The sequence below is a fragment of the Brienomyrus brachyistius genome, chromosome 12, assembly GCF_023856365.1.
Source record: "Brienomyrus brachyistius isolate T26 chromosome 12, BBRACH_0.4, whole genome shotgun sequence".
NCBI classification, from domain to species: Eukaryota; Metazoa; Chordata; class Actinopteri; order Osteoglossiformes; family Mormyridae; genus Brienomyrus; species Brienomyrus brachyistius.
Genome location: NC_064544.1, coordinates 13,543,610 through 13,565,003, shown reverse-complemented (window position 1 = coordinate 13,565,003; position 21,394 = coordinate 13,543,610). Strand labels below are relative to the sequence as shown.

The window sequence follows — 21,394 nt, the reverse complement described above, 5'->3', positions numbered from 1 at the left end:
TGCAGAGTTCACATATGATTGCATAATGGAATAGATTTGAATATATGTGATTATATAAATGTATGTCAAGCACGAATGCATTAAGTTTGCATAAAGTCAATATGCTATCAGCTTCATATTCATAATTATATACAGAGTCATGTTGGATGGACATTCCATTTTAGTGATGAGTCATCGAACTACTAACAACATCTGCCACTGGGCTCCCTGGCTACAGACAGAGAAAGGAATATCGAACCCAGAGCCGGAATTTACCATGGATGTTGAGGGAGGATGCCATTTTTGTATACACATCATGAACAACCTTTTCCTGTAGTCGGATGGCCTCTGCTTCCATTGTAAGCAGGTGATTACTTTTCATTCATTTACTCTGTATAAATCAGTTTAACATAATACCCAAAATGCATGCTGGGTAAATCTGAGCAGAAGAACCATCATCCATCCTTTTTCTATACCTATTTGTCCCATGCAGGTTCATGGGGGTCTGATGCTATGGGGCACCAACCAATCACAGGACACACTCGCACAGAATTCATACACACATGCACACCTATGGGCAATTCGGTAACTCCAATTAGCCTCAGCATGTTTTTGGACTGTGGGGGGACACCAGAGTACCTAGAGGAAACCCCACGACGACATGGGGAGAACATGCAAGCTCCACACACAAAGAGACATGGCAGAGACTTGAAAACCCGGGGGTGTGAGTTAACAGTGCTAAACACTCCACCCCCAGAGGTTTATTATATTCCTTTAACCACCATTTATATAAAAATAATTACTTTGACTCTTCTTTGGAAATTGAAAATTATATTTACAGGAAAGGCAAAATGAATGAACACCCTGCGTGTGCGCATGCTGTGTCACTCTTTCCAGTCTATTGGTTCTACATATTGCTGTGACAGGTTGCGTTTGCCAGCAGGCGTCACGCTCTGCGATTCTCAGAAATTCCCGCTGCAGAAGTTGTTCATCTTACCTGCATCTGTTGTCCTTGTTCTGACTCCCACCTGCATCTGCACAACGTCGTTTGACAGATCCAGTGGAAAAACAGTAAATCAGAAAATAAATAATCAATCAAGACATTAGCAGGCCAATCCAACAGGACTCTTTCATCTCTGCCAAGGTCGGTCGAGGGAGCTCATCTCCATTGGCCAATCGCCAACAGATTCTGCACGATGGAACAAGTCTTATGGTTTGCAGTCCTCTCAATCCAACCCATACAATGCCCACCTTACAGCCACTCACATTTGAAGTCTTCATAAAAAGGTCCTTGCAAATCAAGTTTCAGGGTTTTTTTTATTATTTTCATTTGGTACAACAGGGTGGGCCAGTTCTGCAAATCTGCAAATTGTGCTGGATTCTGGCCCTCCAGGTCCAGAATTGAGGGACCCTGTGGTACCATGAAAGTCTAAGTTATCTGCCCCCTGAAAAATACAAAGCAATAAATACAAAATGCAATAAAATATCTGCTACGTTTCAAAATAAGAGCATAATGTCTTAATTTCTCTTACCTGCCGATAAAATCAACACTTACATGACTCCATTTTGCATTCCATAACTGAAAGACCTTTTTAGTGACACAATTACGTGGGGGCCGTCAAGCTGCAAGAGACCGTCTTCTGCGGTTTATTAAATGCAAAACAGGTGTTACACAATCAATAAGCTATTTTTGGCTGCTCCCGGTATTGGAAATGAACTGGCTTCTACAGAGATATGTGGTAACTTCAATGCTTTTTTTGATCAGCAGCATCTCAGAGAGGGAGACGACCGGCAGTATGGGGAACGGAAGAGAACAGAGAGAACGACATAAAACACAGACTCTGCTTGGGCTCAGGGAAACGTAAAGTATACCCCTGCCAAGAGAACAACATGGTACATTTAAGCCACATTCAAATAAGAGATGTGTTTGTGTCAAAAGCCTGAATGTTTTCCTAAGAGGGTCATAAGCTGATTTGAATATTAAAGCCGAGAGTATTGATATCCAGCAAGTAAACCACTAAGATCCAAGTTTTTACAGTATATATATTTTTGTAAACAAGGAGATGCAGCTATAATCATTTCCGAATGGGAGAGCCGAGCTTTTTCAAAAATGTGATGCCTTCGTTGTACAATGAACCCAGTCAAGAATGGATGTGCATTTTCTTCTTTCTGCAGACTTCATACGCATCTGCCCCAACGTGGTCTCATCACCGAGGTCTAAAGAAAAATCAACAATGTAACGGGTTCATACTCATACTTACAGGTGGGGTTTTGGTTGTGTATATTACAAACAATTTTTTTACTACAGAAAATACAGTCCTTTTTACAAAAGCCCCAGCCGATAAGGCTATTATTATTTAATGATGTTTTTTTAACAATGGGGAAAAAGCCGCCTCCCAGTCCTAGCATATCTTAGAAGTTTCACTGTGAAATCTGAATAAATAACACGGATATAATAAGTCGTAGAAGGTCACAATGGCTACTTGGCTTCCTGTCCCTTTTTCTGAAAATCTTCTGAATGTTGAGATTTTCCAAAAATGAGGTTAATCCCCATCCTCCCTACAATTCTTTGGCAATCAGGAAAACATGCAGACTGAGAATATGGTTAATTGTGATAATCGAGTTACTCGTTTTTGTTTTTGTTTCAATTATGGCAGAAATTACTTACAGTGTGCCGGGCAATTTTATCAGTATCTTCTGTAAAACGAGGACATCTAATGGATAAATTCAGTACTACAACTGGCTATTACAACTGACAGCTTTCTCGTGTGATGCACTACATCAGGGGTCTCAAACTGCAGTCCTGGGGGGCCGGAGCCCTGTGTATCTTAGTTCTTTCCCTGTTCCACCATAAATGATTCAGCTCAAGAGCTGTGTGGTAATTAGCACAAGGAGTTGAATCAGGTGTATTAAATGAGGGGAAACCCAAAAATGTGCAGGGCTCTGCCCCCCCAGGACTGGAGTTTGATACCCCTGCACTACGTGGACAAAAGTATTGGGACAAACCCCTTAATCATTGAATTCAGGTGTTTCATGCAGTCAGGTTTACAAACATTTCTGATAGAATGGGTCGTTCTGAAGAGCTCAGTGAATTCAAGCATTGTACTGTCATAGGATCCCACCTTTGCAATAAGTCAGTTTCTGAAATTTCCCTGCTAGATATTCCACAGTCAGCTGTAAGTGGTATTACTGCAAAGTGGAAGCTTAAAGCAGCAAAAGAAAGTCAGCCACAAAGTGGCATATAATGTAACAGAGTGAGGTTCCTGAGTCGAAGTCTCCAGCGTGCTGTTGATTCAATAACTGAGTTCCACACTTCCTCTGGCATTAACCACAGCACCCCAGGAGCTTCAGGGAATGGGCTTCCATGGCCGAGCAGCTGCATGCAAGCCTCACATCACCAAGCACAATGCCTAGTGTCAGATGGAGTGCTGTAAAGCACATCACCACTGGGCTCTGGAGCAGTGGAAACGTGTTCTGTGAAGTGACGAATCACACTTCCTCTGTCTGGCAGTCTGATGGATGAGCAGATTGCTGGGAGAATGTTACCTGCCTGATTGCATTGTGCCAACTGTAAAGTTTCGTAGGGGAGGGATAATGGTATGGGGTTGTTTTTCAGGGGTTAGGCCAAACCCCTTAGTTCCAGTGAAGGGAACTCTTAATGCTTCAGCATACTGAGACATTTTGGACAATTCTGTGCTTCCAACTTTATGATAACAGTTTGGGGAAGGTCCTTTTCACACATCTTTGGGATGAACTAGAACGGCGACTGTGAGCCAGGCCTTCGCTTCCTGTATGTGTAATGGCCAAGTGTCCATATAGAGTATGTCATATACACCGTGTTGGTGCGGGGAGCAACAAGATGGCCTAGCCCCCTAAATGACCACCTGTGCATATACATGTCACGCTGGGTCCAGACCCAAAATCAAAGTACAGACGCTCCTCTACTTTCAACTTACGAACTTTCAGACATACGAACGAAGAAGATTGTAAGTCGAAACTGTGTTCCTTGGGCTCCTGTTTCCGGTCCTCAACATCAATTTTTTTTTCTGCACACCAATTCCGCTTAATACGACTTCTGGCCGCTACTCCCGCCACACAGCGGCGTAGCGTGCGTACTCCCAGCATCCTAGTTCTTAGTACTTGCGTATACCCTTAGAATGATCTTGAATAACGACTTAAGAACATTTCAAGTTACGAACGGCCGGAGCATCTGTATACGTAAATAGACATGTTCACACATATATTTTAAATTAATTGACGTAGCCTCAAAGGCAAATAACTCACACAGTTTAAAGAGGAATAAAACACCTTGTAAATTGTTAAATCAAAGCATTCAAATAGGCCTATCTAGGCCTGCTGGTTTCCCGCAGCTTTGCAGGCAGAGCATAATTAACCGAGAAACACATTTTTCAGGACTTTACAAAGATGTTATACAATGTTATACAGAGGTAATGACTGATTTATCATGTGCAACAACAGCACATTCCATGATACTTAGCTTAGTAGGCATATGCATTCCAAACAACTTAGGTACCTGTGTAAAGTTCACAAAAAGACAACATCCATCCATCCATCCATCCAGCTATCCATTCTCTGCCGCGTCTCCGGGGTCAGGTTGTGCGGGCAGCAGTCCAAAAAGGGAGACCCAGACCTCTCTCGCCACCAAAGCATCCTCAGGCCAGCCCAGTGATATAATCTCTCCAGCATGACCTGGGTCTGCCCCGGGGCCTCCTCCCAGTTGGACATGCCCAAAACACCTCCCCAGGGAGCCGTCCAGGAGGCAACCTGACCAGATGCCTGGACCACCTCAACTGGCTCCTTTCGACGTGGAGGAGCAGCGACTCTCCTTTGAGCCCCTCCCTGATGTCCGAGCTCCTCACCCTCGACCTGAGCCCACACACCCTGCAGAGGAAGCTCATTTCTGCCGCTTGCATCTGCGATCTCATTCTTCTGGTCATTCCCCAAACCTTGTGACCATAGTTGAGGGTAGGAATGTAGATCAACTAGTAAAAATCAATAGCCGCCTCAAGCTCAGATGCAAACCTCCTGAGTGCATGCTGCAGATCACAGCCCCACCTTATTAAGGTGGAGGGCTTTGTGCCCATCTGTGATCCTATGCGATATGCTGTTGGGAGCCATTACCCCTAATAGGGTTACCCAAGGCAAACTGATGCTAGATGAGTGCCCAGACTAAGTGTGACTGACATGATGATGTATAAGATGGTCTATGTGACCCCGCCTGGACTAGGGAGACCGAGGGCCCACCCATGGGCCCCAGTCAGGCATAGCCAGAAAACTGAAAATGGGCCCGTCTTCCTGTGTGCCCACCACCTTTAGAAGGGGCTGTGGGGGTTAAGGTGCAACGTACACAGGGTGGCAGTCAAAGGCAGGTGTCCCTGCAGACCAATCATTGGGTACCTAACCTGGCAAAACAGAAAACTGGAAATGCAGTAGAAAAGGAAAAAAACTTCAATTAATACAAAAGATGGTTATTCTGATTATTTTTGCGTGAACCTAAATATATTTTGTTGGTTCAGCACAAAAATATGTTTAAAATGGGTTATCTACATTGACGTAAAATTTTAAGTAAACACTGCTGACAAATATAGCCTATATTTTGGCAATGTATGTTTAGTACTGCAATTTATTCTTCGTTGAATAAATTTAAAAAGCTGAATGCATAATACTAGCTTAAGGTAAGGGTGCACTTGGATGGCATGACAGCCGATCGCAGACCAGGGTGCCTTAAGCTACCGTGCTGTATTTTTATAATTCGTCCCAATATATCATCAAACACAGGAAAACCCATTCAGAGACTATACTCAAACAATAATAATAATAAACAATATAAAATCACAACCTGACAGTTGCCAACCACACTTAAGAATGATTTTACATTTGACTAAACACATACTTGATCTCATACGCGTTTCAATCGTAATGTCGTTATTCGCTAAGCTAAACAACTTTAGGCGATTGTCAGAATAACGCCAGGAAAAGACACAGCAAACATGCCATTTTCGGGGATAAAAGAACAGCATTCAAACTGATGCTTGACAGCTAGCACACCATGCTCTATTTAGAACATTTTGAGCAAAGGTTCTATTTAAAAACTTAAATGTTTTACAATGACGCATAATTTAACCTGAATATAAATAATAAAAACATTAGCTTAAGTATTGCATAATGATGTCAGTCACACAATAATTAATTCATTCAATATTTATGGGTTGTCTTAAAAACAACTGATTGTCTTAAAAACAACTGGTGCGACAGCAGCATTTTTGGTATGATATCACTTCTAACATGCTTAAGTAGAACGAAAGACCAAATTAGTCTGTTAAACGATTTTTAACATGAACATATTGCACTCACTGGCCACTTTATTAGGTACACCTGTTCGGCTGTTCTTTGAAGCAAATTTCCGATCAGCCAATAATATGTCAGCAGCACAATGTATAAAAGCATGCAGATGCAGGTCAGGACCCTCAATTAATGTTCACATGAAACAGCAGAATGAGGGAAGAAGGGTGATTTAAGGGACTTTGAACGTGGATGGTTGCTGTTGCCAGATGGGCTGGTATGAGTTTTTCAGAAACTGCTGATCTACTGGGATTTTCCACACAAAACCATCACTATGGTTTTCAGAGAATGGTCTGCAATAGAAAAACAAACATCCAGTGGAAGGGCTATGGTCAAAAACATCATGTTGATGGCAGAGGTTAGAGAAGAATGGCCAGACTGGTTCAAGCGGATAGAACACGGCAACAGTACCTCAGATAACCACTTGTTACAACCAAGGTACCAATGCAGAAGAATATCTCCGGCACACAGTATGTCCAACCTTGACACGGATGGCCTACAGCAGCAGAAGACCGAATCGTGTGCCACTGGTCAGATGAGCATTGATTTATGCTGTGACATTCAGGTGGTAGGGTCCAAACATGAAAGCATGGAAACATCCTGCCTTGTCTCAACATTTCAGGCTGGTGGTGATGTAATGGTATGGGGGGTAGCTTGGCACACTCTGTGCCCCTTAGTATCTATTAGCTATAGTGAAATGCCACAGCCTACCTGAGTATTATTACTGACCAGGTTCATGCCTTCATGACCACAGTGTACAGGCAGTCCATGGGTTACAAATGTCTGACTTGTGGAAAACTCGTACTTACGAACAGATTGCCATAAATCCTGTTATATTAAAGATTTGGGTTAAATGGTGCGTGATAACGAATGCAGGCAGTACTTTGACCCTTATGAAAATATTGCATGGCTTTAGTGGTTCGAAGCTTGAGGTACAGTACAGTGCCGTATGTACTTACTTTTACTATCACTGATATGTACTGGATTTTTCTGACTTACCGACAAATTCAACTTAAAGACAGACTTACGGAGAGGATCTTGTTCGTAACCTGGGGACTGCTGTACCCAGCCTCTAAGGGATACTTCCAGCAGAATGACGAGCTATGTCACAAAGGTCATATCATCTCAGACAAGTTTCTTGAACTTGACAGTGACTTTAGTCTACTTAAATGGGCTTTACAGTCACCAGATCTCAACCCAATAGAGCACCTATGAGATGTTGTGGATTGGCAGATTTGCATCATGAAGGTGCAGCTGACAAATCTGTAGTAACTGCGTGATGCTATCGTGTCACCATGGAACCAAAGTCTCTGAGAAATGTTTCAAGCACCTTCTTGAATCTAAGCCACAAAGAATTATGGTATTTATGAAGGCAAAAGAGAGTCCAGTCTGGTACTAACAAGGTGTGCCTAATAAAGTGACTAGTGAGTATGTACTACAATGATTTAGTATGTCATAGTTTTTGAAGGGAACAAATGCATTCAGCAGCAGACATGCATAAATCATGGCTCCAATTTATCACTGCCAATGTCTGTGATTGGTTGTGATGTACAATAGCATTGCAAAATGAACACAGCACAAATTGTACCACGCCATGCTGATGGCGTGTCTTTGACATTCATTCTCAGGCTACACTGACGAAAGTTTTGCCGTAACGTAGCAACCTACAATACACTAGTGATGCATATGCAGGGTTGCTAATTACCATGATTACATGACCTAGAAGGATATTAGTTCACAGCTTATCATTTAAACCTACACCGATATACAGATTATAGGTTATACAAAATATCATATAAAAGTAAAGCAGTCTATTTTCTCCACATGAAATCTAGGCTTGTGTGTGGCTCAGCATGTTAGAACACTGAACCTCTGACTGAAAGGTTGCCAGTTTAAATCCCAACACCGGCAAAATGATTTCACCAATAGGCCCATAAGCACAGCCCTTAACCCCCAATTCCTGTATAATCCGGATTTTGTAATTGTACATTGCTTTAAATAAAAGTGTCACTAAAATAAATAAATGTCATAAGCTCCAGGCAGAAGCTGTTACTACAATTTAGTGAAGAACATTTTAAACAGGCCTATTAAAAAGTGTAATAGCCCTCACCGAGAATCTAGAATTGCCTTGTAATTCCACAGTTAAAAATCGACACAAATATATGTTTTTTGTTTACAAAACGAGATCATTTATAATTGCTGCCCTGGTTGCAAATACAGTGTTAATGCTGAGTGTAAGCTCCTCTGCATACGTTTTTCTCTAACATCCTGCCAAATTGAAGAGTTCTGACGTCTTTCAGCAAAAGACAAGTCAGGGGAAGCGGAGCTGATACCAGGTTCGTCATTGATGTTGACATTATCCTCACCAGTTCCCAGTTTTACCGGCCGCAACTCCCAAAAAGACGCGAATACGAATCGGCGTCGAGCTGCGTAGTTTCACTTCTGCACAAATGACATTTAATCAAAGTCGGGTCACAGAACAAGGTGACCGCTGTAGGAAAAGGAGTGGATGTTATATGCCTGCAATTTCCCTTTCTCGGTACTTTAGCGGAGTTGTTACGAAACGTAAAAACAAAGGTTTTATAATCGAATCCCTTCGTCCAATCAGAGAACGGAGCGCAGCCCACGTGATTTTTTTTATGTAACGAAGCGGAGTAGAATGATAATTTTACTGTATCTGTAGTGTGCAGTGAATAACTAAACTACCTACCAGTCAGAGGGCATCGCGCTTTAATGTACTGAGATGTTTTGTCCATATTTATGATATCTGACACTTTGTGTCCTTAATCCGCGATGTCTGTTCTACATTCCGACAGTAGGATCTTTAGAGATCCCAGTTTATGTAGAGAAACTACGTGGGACGAGGGGGGTTGTGTAGATCAGATATTCATTTTACAGAAAGCTTTCATGTTGGCATCAGAAAACCGCGTTAAAGAAGCACTAGATTCTTTCTCCGTGGCCTTACGGTATGGTCCTGTCAGACCACAACAACTAAGGGCTTTAGTTGATAGTATCTTGCAAAACTCCAGCGCTAATACGCCGTCAGACGGCTGCTCTGGAGACTCCAGCGCCGTGTTTACTTGTCCGAGCTGTCGTGGATTTCTCTGCGAGCCCGTAACTGTTGCTTGTGGACATTCATACTGCAAAAGGTGTTTGCGACGGCACCTGTTCTCCAAATGTACGCTGTGCCAGGAGACCACCGACGCGACGATCGGGACTGAGAAGGTGGGGACACTGAAACCAAACGTGATTCTCAACTACCTTTTGGAAAAGTGGTTCCCTGCAGAGACAAAACAGTGTAAAGTCATCGGAGAAATTGAAGATCTGTCCAGAAGAAGACTTTTTGACAAAGCGTTGGCTCTTGCCAATGAGGCGATTGAATCAGGTAAGCCTTGTAGGTTTCACACGATGTGATATGGTGGCAATTATTGATTTAACATATGTTTAGTTACTTAACTTATAACTCTAATACGAGCCTTATACAATTGATTATAAGAAATGAAGCTCGTCGTAAGCATGTTCATTACATCAGGAAAACTGTGGAAACCAGTGTCTGTGTTTTGCTATACTGAACAAAATTTTCTTTTTCTAGAGAAGGTTATTTATTTACTTACCCACCTACAGCTGGCAAGCGCGCATGCGCGCTACGAGGCACGGTCTACCGATGCATGTATAAATAATAAAGTGCTCCAAGCGTTATTTAAGCCATCAGTAACGTACAAAAGTTTTATTTACTCTTATAATAATTAAACCATGTCGTTATTGCGTATTTATACAATGACTGTCCTTAATGCACCAAGATAGTCCTCACCGTTACTTGTAGGCTGAAAATATAACCGTTTTTGTAGGGCACAAGGCTGGGGTATACCCTGGATTGGATGCTAGTCAATTGCTGGGCACATACACTCTCACAAACAATCACTATAGCCAAGTAAGAATCGCTTATTATCCTATCTGCAATTCTAGTAGTATATTATGGTATTTTTTCATATAGCTCGTAATTTCATCATGAAGTGAAGCCAACCTAGCAGACCTTAATATCATTGAAAAGTTAACAGTGTATACTGGATTTCAGGTAAAAATGTACCTACTGACTTACCGTACTGACAGATCAAATGGCAGCAAGTTTACCAAATTTTTCACTGGTTACAGTCACGTGACGGGCAAAGTTAACATCAATGTCAAGTGTCCTCTGTCATATCGATTCATTCTGTCTTTTGCATACATTACTGTGATGTATTTTATTGTATTGTATACAAGAAAAGTAAAAGTTACAGGCAACTATGATTACTCCACCCCACACAGACTCGCACAGATAGATTGCTGTTTTACCCTGTGAGTTTTTTTTTCTGTCCTCCATTCATAACACAATAAATAAAGAAGGACTACAGTGTATTCACAGTGTGTCAGTTTCATAGAGGTGTTTACAGTGTGTCGTGAGCTCATTCAGCAGACAGGATGGCCAAGTGGACGCGTGCCAGGTCTTACTCGGAAGTCACAAGGCTATATTGAATGTTTGCTTGGTCTCTGAGCACCTGTCAGACCTGATCCCGCCCTCTCCCACAGGTCCTGGTGATATGCTCGCTCTAGCGTATCGAGCAGAGGCGTACGTTGGGCTTGGGAGGTACGAGTCCGCCCTGAATGATCTGGAGGTGCTGTGTGAGAGCTCCCCCCACTGGCCAGAGGTAACTGATACAAGGGTTACCTTCTGTGTTATATGAAAGCCATATTTATACCAAGTGGTCTTTGGCATTTATCTTTAATTACAATACGTTACTGTCCTTAGATGATGGGTCGAGCAAGGGCACTGCATAAAAACTGATGAGCTCGGGAGTTGCACTAGAGAAGCTTGAATTGCAGTGAGAGCCATGTGTTATGTGTTAGGGGTCATCTCACGGTGCCAGAGCCAGTGTATTTTTTCCGTTACGTTGTTATAATGGTTAGGATGTAACCCACTGTTGCCAAGTGGGTCAGTTCACAAAAAGCATTGTGTTGGCCACAGGGTTATTTTCGGAAAGGCGATGTACTGCAGAAAATGGGCCGCGTGGACGACGCCCTGCAGGTGTTCCTCCACTGCCTGGCTCTGGATGCAGATTTTATTCTTGCAAGGAAGGAAGTGGAAAAGGTAATGATCGGCCAGCTTATTGAACTCCATGACCTTGGGGTAACTATAAATAGCTATAGTTCTGCAACTTTGGACTTTCTTCTTGTTTTACAGTTTGCACTAGATGTCTGCACAAAAAAAAATACTTTGAGACGGAAATAAGGAACGTTTCTGAATGTTTTAGCGTATTGTTGCAGCCTATTAGGATCTGTTCATGGTTTTATGCTTGAATATTCCAAACAGAAGCAAGAATTCAGTGGCTTGTCGCAAACTAGTAAGGAATGCATGGTCTCTGAAAGTGCAACTTAAACAACTGATGCAATAAAACAGGAAAACGTTTTAGGGTTAGGTGGTACATCAAATTAATAAATGTACCAGAACAGTTATTTGTGGGCACTGGATGTATCTGTTTTCTACATCTGGGTCTGATCCCAGATAGCACTGCTAACTTCACAGTCACAAATACGGTCTGGAATAAACACAGATTATGTAAATGTTTGCTAAGTGTTGTCTTGCTGAGTCTTTCATAACACTGACCCAGACCAAAGAACTTGTATTTCTGAAGCTCTTGTAGATACAGTAGTAATACAGTTTTGCTACAATATAGCAATTAAACTGTTGAGGATTGTATGCACATTGCTACTGCTAAACGTTGTATTGTGTTCCGTGGGATAAATTAATAAATTGTTGATGGATGAGCTTCATTTTTATGTACAGCTTAACTAGATTTAAATAGAAAGTCGTGCACATAATGGAAACCTTTGGAGGCCTTTACCGAGGCTCCAGATTGTTGTAATAATTTGGGAAATACTTTTTCATTTTGATAAACAAGAATATTAGTCGACACAGGAGTCGCGCACAGACAAAAGTCCTTGGAGTATTTTAAAAACAGATGAGTGCATTACTCATTAGTAAGACAATCAGTGGTTACCTAACCATCTCTAAACGTTTATTTTTAAGGCAGATGTGTTTTGTATTGCATTTTCAATTTAGCCACGTGTTTTTGCTGTTGTGCAGATCCTTTATGACCTGCTGTTGCCTGCTTCTGCGGATGCCAGACTGGCCCAGCAGGTGGCACACTTGAGCTCGTCCTCCTGCCTGCCCAGGAAGGTGGCACTGGTGAACACCCAGGTGCAAGCATCTCCCCCGTCACTCCAGGACCAAAAACAGGTAAATCCTTTTATGGGGAGTGTCTTTCTCATGATGCAATCATTCATTTCATGAGGCTCTATTTTTAATGATTGAGACTGATTCTCACCTGCCTTCCGTGCCCAGGACTGTGACATACCCCCTCCTCCACCAGCTTTGGGGGATCTGAGACTGAGGAGCTCCACCTTACTGTTAACTCCCCAGGACCAGCCCACCCTGCCGAAGAGGAAGCTACCTGTCTCTGCTGATGGGAGGAGCAAACACCTAAGACAAGAAGGTGAGTGTCCCTCATGGCTAGTGACAGATATGCTTAAGCTGCATTTACTCATTTACCTATTTCAGAGGTCAGAGGTTTGAGCTGGGAATGACATCATACCCTAGTTAATCGCGTTCCAGTACAGCAAGTCAGAAATCCATTTAGCGATACCAATTTTAGCCAAGTTCATTGTTAGCCATTGTTGGCAAGAGTCATCCCGTGTGAGTTAAATCCCAGGTGTACCCATGTTATCCAGGAGACACCCAATAAAATTATTTTGATGTAAGATCAATACTTTCCAAGATACAGAGAATTATGTGATGGGAGAGGGGTGTCAAAATTGACACAACTTAATTTTTTCGTCTGTTTCACAAGACCGTAACTGAAAAACTAAACCACCCGGCAGGCTCAGATTTTGCATAGTGATATCTCTGTAGTTATAGTGTGGAACAAAATCAAGATGTTTAGTCCAGATGACACTGCTTGGTAAGAGCAGACCTTCAAAAATGGAAAACAAAAAATATTTAGCATCTTTGGCTTTGCCATGTTTACGCTTTCAGTACTTCTAACTGATACAGCCTGCAGAATTTTTTTCCATGTTCAGATACATAGACAGGGATTTTCAAATGGTTATAAACAAACAAGAAACTGCATCAGGGTTTGACCAGCAGACCACTCAGATTTGAAAAAAAATCATTTTGGGTCTAATTTTCAGACCAGCTTAATGCACTGGGGGGAATATCCAGACATTTTTTTTATAATTTTTCCTATACTCTACATGGTCCCTCCTTTCTCAAAAAACAAGTCTTACATTTCTTATGTGAATCTTTAATTTTTATTTTCCATTCTAAACATGGGTTACATTTTCCATTTGTCAGTAATGTTAATCATCCAGTAACTTGAGTGTCTGATAAAAAAATAAATCACCAAAGGGACATGAAGCACATAAACAGCAGCTGCTTGACTGATCGTTAAATACAACAGTAGTTATAATGAAATGTTAACAGCTTGGAACGTGATCCATTTCATTTCTGTTTCAGCCGACGTGCAGAGTGTAGGACAGGGGGTGTCAAACTGCAGTCCTGGGGGGCCAGAGCCCTGCACATTTTTGGGTTTCCCCTCATTTAATATTGGTATAATGTTCAATGATTGTCAAAAAAAATGAAGTGAAAGGAAGTGTCACGATCGGCAGAAGCGAGAGCGGCGATCGTGCGGGCAAGCAGGCAAGCAGGAAGCAGGAAGCAGGAATACGGGGCAAACGTATTAATATGGAGACAGGGACCGGGAAACAGCTCACGCTTACAAACATCAGGAACATCAATGACAGACAACGGGTTAGTAAAAAACAGGAACTTAAATACATGGAACAAGGCAGCAGGAAACAAGACACGACTGGGCACGATCAGGAAATCACACGTGGGTAATTAGGGGGCGTGGCACACACGAGGAGCGGACGAGCCGGGCATGACAGGAAGACTACTAACCTGGTGTAATGAGACAGATGGCATTCACTGTCAGCCGAACTGAGAGCACAGCTTGGGAGATTTGTGGCCATATTGAGACAGCTGTGGTAAAGGACACCAAGAATTCAGTGCAACCACAGGTGCGGCCATCATTAACATTTCAGAGGACAGTCCCACGCTTACTCAGGAACCATCAGCTGATCTCGTCGGAGAGCAACAGGTGACAGTAAGAAATAAACCACACAGTGATTTATTCTTTCCATCAAAACATATTGATTGAAAACTCAACGATTACCATTATTGAAACGCGATGCATTCAGCCTGTGTTTAGGATGGAAAATAAACATTTGCTTAAGAAAAGTAAGATTTGTGTTCTGAGAATGAGGGGACAATGTAGAATAAATGAAAAATATATTTTAAATTATCTGCACATTCCCACATGCCGTTAGGTTGCTCTGAAAATGAGATCCTAAATGTTTTTTTGGATTTGACAGGTTCGCTCTTCAAACCCTGATACAGTTCCTGTTCTGTGTATTGATTTTTCTGAAAGCCTATATATTATCTGAATAAGGAAGAAAAATCTAAAGTCTGTGTTGGTTACAAATATAGGTAAATATAGCTGAGGCAAAAACTCAGATTAAATTTTTGTGAAATTCAAGGGGCTGCTTTGACCATACAGGGTCATCTGGACCAATTTTGGCATCTACTATAACAAATAATCTGAGCCTGCTTGATGGTTTAGTTCTTGAGCTATGGACTTGTGAAATTTGATTAAAAATGAGGCTGGATAAAATTGACACCCACCTCCCCTCAGTAAACGGGCTGGAATGATTCCATTTGACATGGAATGACCCAATACCAGTTGATAACAATGCATCATGCTGTATTTTGCACATGAAAACTTCATAGCAACATGTCCACAGATAGCAGTGTGTGAACACGTACCCATATATACTGTGTCTAAAACTAATTGAATGACACAAATAAGACATAAGGGCAAATAAAAAGTATATAACTACAGCATTCACTTCTGTTTGATGATGGAAACAGAAATCTTGAATTATGAGACTGGGGTTTCAAAGGTTCCTTCGTCTTTCAGAGTCAGAATTCCGACTTCAGCGGGCGCCCCAGTTGAAATTTCCGTCTTGGACTCGGAACTCAACTTCTGAGTTGAAATGGAACGCGTCCAAAGAGCACTCCCTTTCAACTGTGTTTCAATCATCCGCTCTCTCCTGTTCTGTCTAGATGCCACAGCGCCCTCTAGAGGGGTTCCCAGGGAACTGTTGGAGGCCAGTGACTTTGAGTGTTCTCTCTGTATCAGGTGAGGGGCATGAAGATTAAATGCAGCAGCACTGTGACACTCATTCATGACAAGAGGGTCAGAAAAGACCAAATGCACCAGCTTTCTGCTTGTGGGATGCCTGTCTAACAGACCGCTCCCATTTCACGTTTATCATATTCACTCCATAATAGCTTGTACCCTGAGGCAGTGAGGCTACTCAATAGTTGATCAATCTATTATTATGGATAATTTGCACTTCTCTGGTTTTTATTTTATGATTTTATTTATTTAGTTAGTTTTTCCAGGGGAACTAATTTCATTGCTCATTTCATTGCTCATTTCATTGCTTATTTCATTGCTTACACGTACTGCTGCATGCTATATTGTGCCCAGTAGTGCTGGAAGGTGGGTTGCTGAGGGTGTTTCAGCGCCTCCTCTTGTCTGTTTCGTGTAGGAATAACCTAGTTTTATGTCACTTATCTCACAATGGCTCCGAGGCAACTTCATGGTTATTTCTCCAAAAAACACTACTGTTGTTAGCTATTGATAACTTGCAATGATACTTTGAATTCCAATGGTCGTTCGACTTTCAGCACCCTGAGTTCAAAACCTTGTCCCACGCCAGATCGTGCAATTGATAAATAAACTTTGTTTTGATTGAATTGATTTTATGTGGTTTGGTTTAACTGATACTTAACTGGGTGTGTTTTGGTTTGTTAAAGACTGTTCTACGAACCGGTGACCACGCCCTGTGGACATACCTTCTGCCGAAACTGCCTGGAACGGTGCCTGGACCATGCCCCTCAGTGTCCACTCTGCAAGGACAGCCTACGGGAGGTGAGCCACTCTCCCACCCAATACAGTCCCAAAAAGATGGTGTCTTTCTCTTTCTGCTGTATCTTCACACCGTGACGGCTGGCTCTCTGCCTACAGTTCCTGGCGTGCAGGAAGTTCAGCGTGACGCCGGTGCTTGAGACACTGATGAAGACGCTTCTCCCTGAGGAGTACCTGGAACGCCTGAGGAGCCACTCCGTGGAGATGGAGGAGCTCTCAGAGTGAGTAACCCCCACTACCCACCTGCACCCCACCCTAGCACGATCTGACTGCATGGACTTGTACCTAGTCCTGTAGTGTTACCCCTTCAGAAGTGACTCTAATTAGCAACCGAGGCTAATGTCTTAGCTGTACGCTAATTTTTAAATGATACTCTTTAAAGCCTTCATCGCTTTGTACAGTAATCCGTGGTTTCAGTTATCATCGGTTTCATTGATCTGCGGCTTTCCGCAGCTTGAAAAAAAATGTCAGATGTGTAACAGTGTTTTTTCATTGTTTTTTTTATCCTTCGAGGGGTACAAAAGCATGATTTTCATTGCTTCGTCATGCTATGATGCATTATATTTTTTCATTACTCTATTGTCTCTTGAGAATTAGGTTGAAACATACATAATCCCTTTCATTCGAGTATAGTACTGTATAATCATGTACAATGTACTTTATTATTACTGTGTTTAATATTGGTAATGTCTTACTGTGCATAATTTATCAATTACCATATGTAAGCACACAAAAATCTGATGCGATATGATGTGATTCCCCCCTATAGCGATGCACTGCCATTTGATGTCATAAGATTCATCATAATTTGATTGGACACAATACGGTGCAATGCTAAAGAATTAGGACCAATGGATGGCTCGCTATTATCCCCGGTTTCGGCTTTCCGCATTAGACCTACCGTATTATCCGTGGATATCGGAGAACTGCTATATTGCTATAAAATGGAGAAGACGATAATTCAGGACTTAGGCTGTTAGTGTGCAGAGCGTTTGCTGGTGTAACCTTTTACATGCAATAATCTCCAGCTATAAAACCATCAAACAGAATAACACTAAAGCACCCTGTTTGATTCTTTCTGTTGCTGTTTTTTTTCTCTACTTGGTCCCCCTTTGCCCTAGTAGCTTGAGGAGGGGTGTGCCCATGTTCATCTGCACCATAGCCTACCCCACTGTGCCCTGCCCGCTGCACGTCTTTGAGCCCCGCTATCGCCTCATGGTCCGCCGCTGCCTGGAGATGGGCACCAGACGCTTCGGCATGTGCATCAGTGACCCACACAAGGGGTAAGGCCGCGGCACAGTGTCCAGCCGCAGGGGTGTCTGCTAGGGCAGCTCGAATATGGCAAAAGTCATAATCACGATTACATAACACATACATTCAAATATTTGGAAATATCCTGCATTTACTGAATTAAAAAAATGTTTAACGGTGGATTTCCTTGAATTGTATATATAATTCAGCTGAGAAATAAATAAAAAGGGACTGAAAGGGGGGTACATTGGATTTTGTCGCAAAATGAAATGTGGTTCAATAATCTTTTTATCTGGATTATTTTATTTTGATAATCATTGGAACCAAAATTGTAATTGTAATTGAAATTAAAATTCCATTGATTGCCCAGCCCTTGTGTGCACTCAGAGGGAGATGATCTGTCTACTTCATCAGAGCTTCCCATTACGCTTAAGGTGGCTTCCATAACAACCTTGAATGCAATGCATACATTTCCATGTGTTTAACAAACATTCATTACGTATTACAGCCACTTCTCATTTAGTGACCGAACTCTGACGTTAAGCGAAATTGCGTTAAGCGAAACTGAAAATCTCGGTAGCCTAGTCATGACCACAACTGTGGTTACGACTTTACTTCAGCCTTCCATACTCAGTTTCCTCTACCCTTCAAGAAGTGGACATTTTTCACATTTTTGACATTCTACTTCAAAAATCTCTGCCACTGTGGCGTGTGTTTTTGTCAGGTGTACGAAATTTGGTCGTAAATGCGTCCAAAACAAATCTTTTACTACCGTCTTATTTGTGAATGGCTGTTAACTGAGGTAGTCCTTCAATGAGGAGTGGTCATTATCAGGGCCACATGTTTACCGAACTCATTTTTTACATTACAATGTTTACACAAATTTAACAGGACTGTGTATTGCAATGTTTACAGCTACTTTTTGTCTAAAGGTCATTAATCATGAGTGTTAGTGAATGACTACTGATTTTATCAGGTGTGTCCCCCCGTAACTCTGTGTGTGTGTGTGTGTGTGTTGTTGCTCTGTTTTACCAAGTTATAATACTCTGCATCTCCCTCTGTTTCCATGCCACAGGTTTGTGGACTATGGCTGCATGCTGCAGATCCGCTGCGTCCACTTCCTGCCGGACGGTCGCTCCGTGGTGGACACGGTGGGCGGTGAGCGCTTCCGCGTTCTGGCCCGGGGGATGAGGGATGGCTACCACGTCGCCGACATCGAGTACCTGGAAGACGTGAAGGTACCCCAGCGGCTGCACCCCCACCCCCCATCGCCCTTCCTCGGCACACGGGTGTGTACCGGCGTGTCACATCTCCCCCTTTTCCGTTGGCCCAGGTGACAGATGCAGAGGAGATGCTGAAACTCCAGGAGCTGCATGACCAGGTGTACAGACAAGCGCACACCTGGTTTGGGAGCCTTGAGCCACGTTTCCGCGACCAAATACTGCAGCATTTTGGCCCCATGCCAGCAAGAGAGATAGACATACAGGTAAGGAGTCGGTCCATGGCCATCATATATGCCATTGATCTACAGTGTGTCATTCGTTTCGCTTGTGTCTGAAGACTTAGGAGTTCTTTATTTTCAGAAAATGTACCATTAGTGCCTTGAAATGCTATTTTCTTTGGGCACTCTATAGTGCAGCACATAAGTTCAAATACTACACACACACACACACACACACACACACACATACACACGTACACACGTACACAGTATAAAACATTGGCAACACAATAAATACACTATAAATATAAAGATAAATATAAATAGTGTACAAAACTAGGACATGCAGTGCCCAGGTTACGAATAAGATCCATTCCTAAGTGCGTCTTTAACTCAGATTTTTAGGTAAGTCAGAACAGGTACATACAGCAGTTAAATGTTTGTATTAGAATATACCATATGTTTTACCTTTCAATGCATATAAAACACTTAAGAAACGCTTCCAAATACACTAAAACATTTCAAACAAAAATAATAATATAGAAGCATTGTATTTAACTCTACTTTTATATGTATAAAAATATTTTTATATTTCATATTTTTATGGCAGTCCATCCGTTAGTACAAGATGTCTGTAAGTTGGATGTTCTTAAGCCGGGGATTTGCAGTGTATTGCTCATGAAGAATGTGCAAATGCAGTTTAAAAAAAGGTCTTTATGTGAGTGTGATTCTGAGTGTGTTTGTGTGTCTTGGTGGGTCTCCAGGCCACAGCGAACGGGCCAGCCTGCTGCTGGTGGCTCCTGGCAGTGCTGCCCGTAGACCCGCGGTACCAGCTGTCAGTGCTCTCCCTGCTGTCACTGCGCGAAAGGCTGCTAAAGATCCAACAGATCCTCACCTACCTGCAAAATGTCCCCGACCCCTGACCCCAGTGACCCTTCATATTTCTGGTGGGAAAATGTCTCGTGGGGTGTTCTAGCAATTTCCGTGAAATTCCGAGTACAAGCGACGTCAAGTTCTGCTTCGTGACACTTCGTATTCGACGACTCTGCACTAGTTTCGTGTGCCGTCCCTGTGGAATGTGAGGCAACGTGCGCTTCTCCCATTTAGCTGACGGAGATGCACAGCCTCCTGAATCTGAGACCCACATCAGTCGTCATCAGTGTTGAAATTAATTAACTGTGATGTAATGGCTAGCCTGCATTTTTTTTGTTCTGTTCTGTTCAGTATTCATTAATTCACTATTTCACCAAATTAGATTTTTTTAAATCAAACTTAATTTTGCACTTTATATAATATCAGGAGCAATTATTGTGGGAATATTTGCAGCATTTAAATTAAGTAAATGATGTGTTTACTGCGTTTAGATTATCTCTGTTTTGTTGGCGGGTGTGACGGTTTGATGTATCCATTGTGCATGGAGAGGCGTAGCACGGCTCTCGGAAGGAGGCGTTTGCATGTTTAAATTGGAGGAGGAGGAGATGTGAAAGGATCTTCAGGTCCAGCTTTGCACAGTTTATGGTGTAGATACCACCTGAATGGTTCTGGACATTCAGCCTGTTAAAGGGATCGTCACGACCGCGGAGGAGCAGGATAAAGTTAGAGTAACTGTGCCTTAACGTTGCGTTGCGTTGCACCTGAGATGTTTCGACAAACTTACTGCTTCTGTGTCAGATTCAGTCTTTGAAGTTTGTAAATCATTCATGAAGATTTTTTATAGTTTTTTTTTTGTCTGTATTGTTTAAGTTATCAAATTTAAGTAAAATAAATTTATACCTTGCTTGGAGTTGCGTCTGTGTTTATTTTTAATGAAAATGGGAACGGGCAGGGTGTCAAACGGTGGATTTGACTGGGTCACAAAAAACAAAATGTCAGAGAATAAAATCAGATTAATTATATTTCCGTACAGTTTTAGAAACTGTACAGACAGTATCTCTTCACCCAGATAAAAAGAAAATCGCAAGGCCTCCTCTGCCACTAAATCACTGTCTTTAATAATCAACTTTCTATAATACTGTCTGTAAATGTCCTAAGGACATTGTTTATTTGAAAATATATTTAGTCAAATTCTTGAATTGCTCATTAGATTTAAAGTGTATAAAAATGTTGTGATTGTTGAAAAAAGTGCTAAAAGGTGTGTGCTTCAATTGCTCAAGTGGCTGAGCTGCACTTAATTTGGTGTGTGACGTGCATGGTCACATGACTCGAGCCCGGTAAGGTGTGGCCTGAAGCATCATGGGATGAGTAGCATGGATGCCACGGCAGAGCAAATAGT

The 21,394-nt window shown here is 42.1% G+C and overlaps 1 protein-coding gene across 2 annotated transcripts; it reads left to right on the top strand.

Moving 5' to 3' along the window:
* Positions 1–8,679: 8,679 nt before the first annotated feature.
* Positions 8,680–20,905, top strand: lonrf1l (LON peptidase N-terminal domain and ring finger 1, like). Of its 2 annotated transcripts, none has more exons than XM_048969790.1 (12): positions 8,680–9,727; positions 10,909–11,027; positions 11,345–11,467; positions 12,464–12,616; positions 12,722–12,872; positions 15,560–15,635; positions 16,319–16,433; positions 16,530–16,651; positions 17,552–17,713; positions 18,757–18,919; positions 19,015–19,167; positions 19,887–20,905. In XM_048969790.1, exons 1-12 carry the CDS (start codon positions 9,136–9,138, stop codon positions 20,043–20,045), a joined length of 2,088 nt encoding a protein of 695 aa, XP_048825747.1. In that variant the 5' UTR covers positions 8,680–9,135; the 3' UTR covers positions 20,046–20,905. The 2 variants fall into 2 exon arrangements, with proteins under 2 accessions (XP_048825747.1, XP_048825748.1); XM_048969791.1 differs by having other exon boundaries at positions 8,681–9,727; positions 17,555–17,713.
* The last annotated feature ends 489 nt before the right edge of the window (positions 20,906–21,394 follow it).

Coding starts and splice junctions, on each gene's coding strand:
- lonrf1l (XM_048969790.1), top strand. CDS start 9,136: ATGTCTGTTCTACATTCCGACAGTAGGATCTTTAGAGATCCCAGTTTA. Junction 11,468..12,463: donor CAAGGAAGGAAGTGGAAAAG/GTAATGATCGGC, acceptor GCTGTTGTGCAG/ATCCTTTATGACCTGCTGTT. Junction 19,168..19,886: donor CAAGAGAGATAGACATACAG/GTAAGGAGTCGG, acceptor GTGGGTCTCCAG/GCCACAGCGAACGGGCCAGC.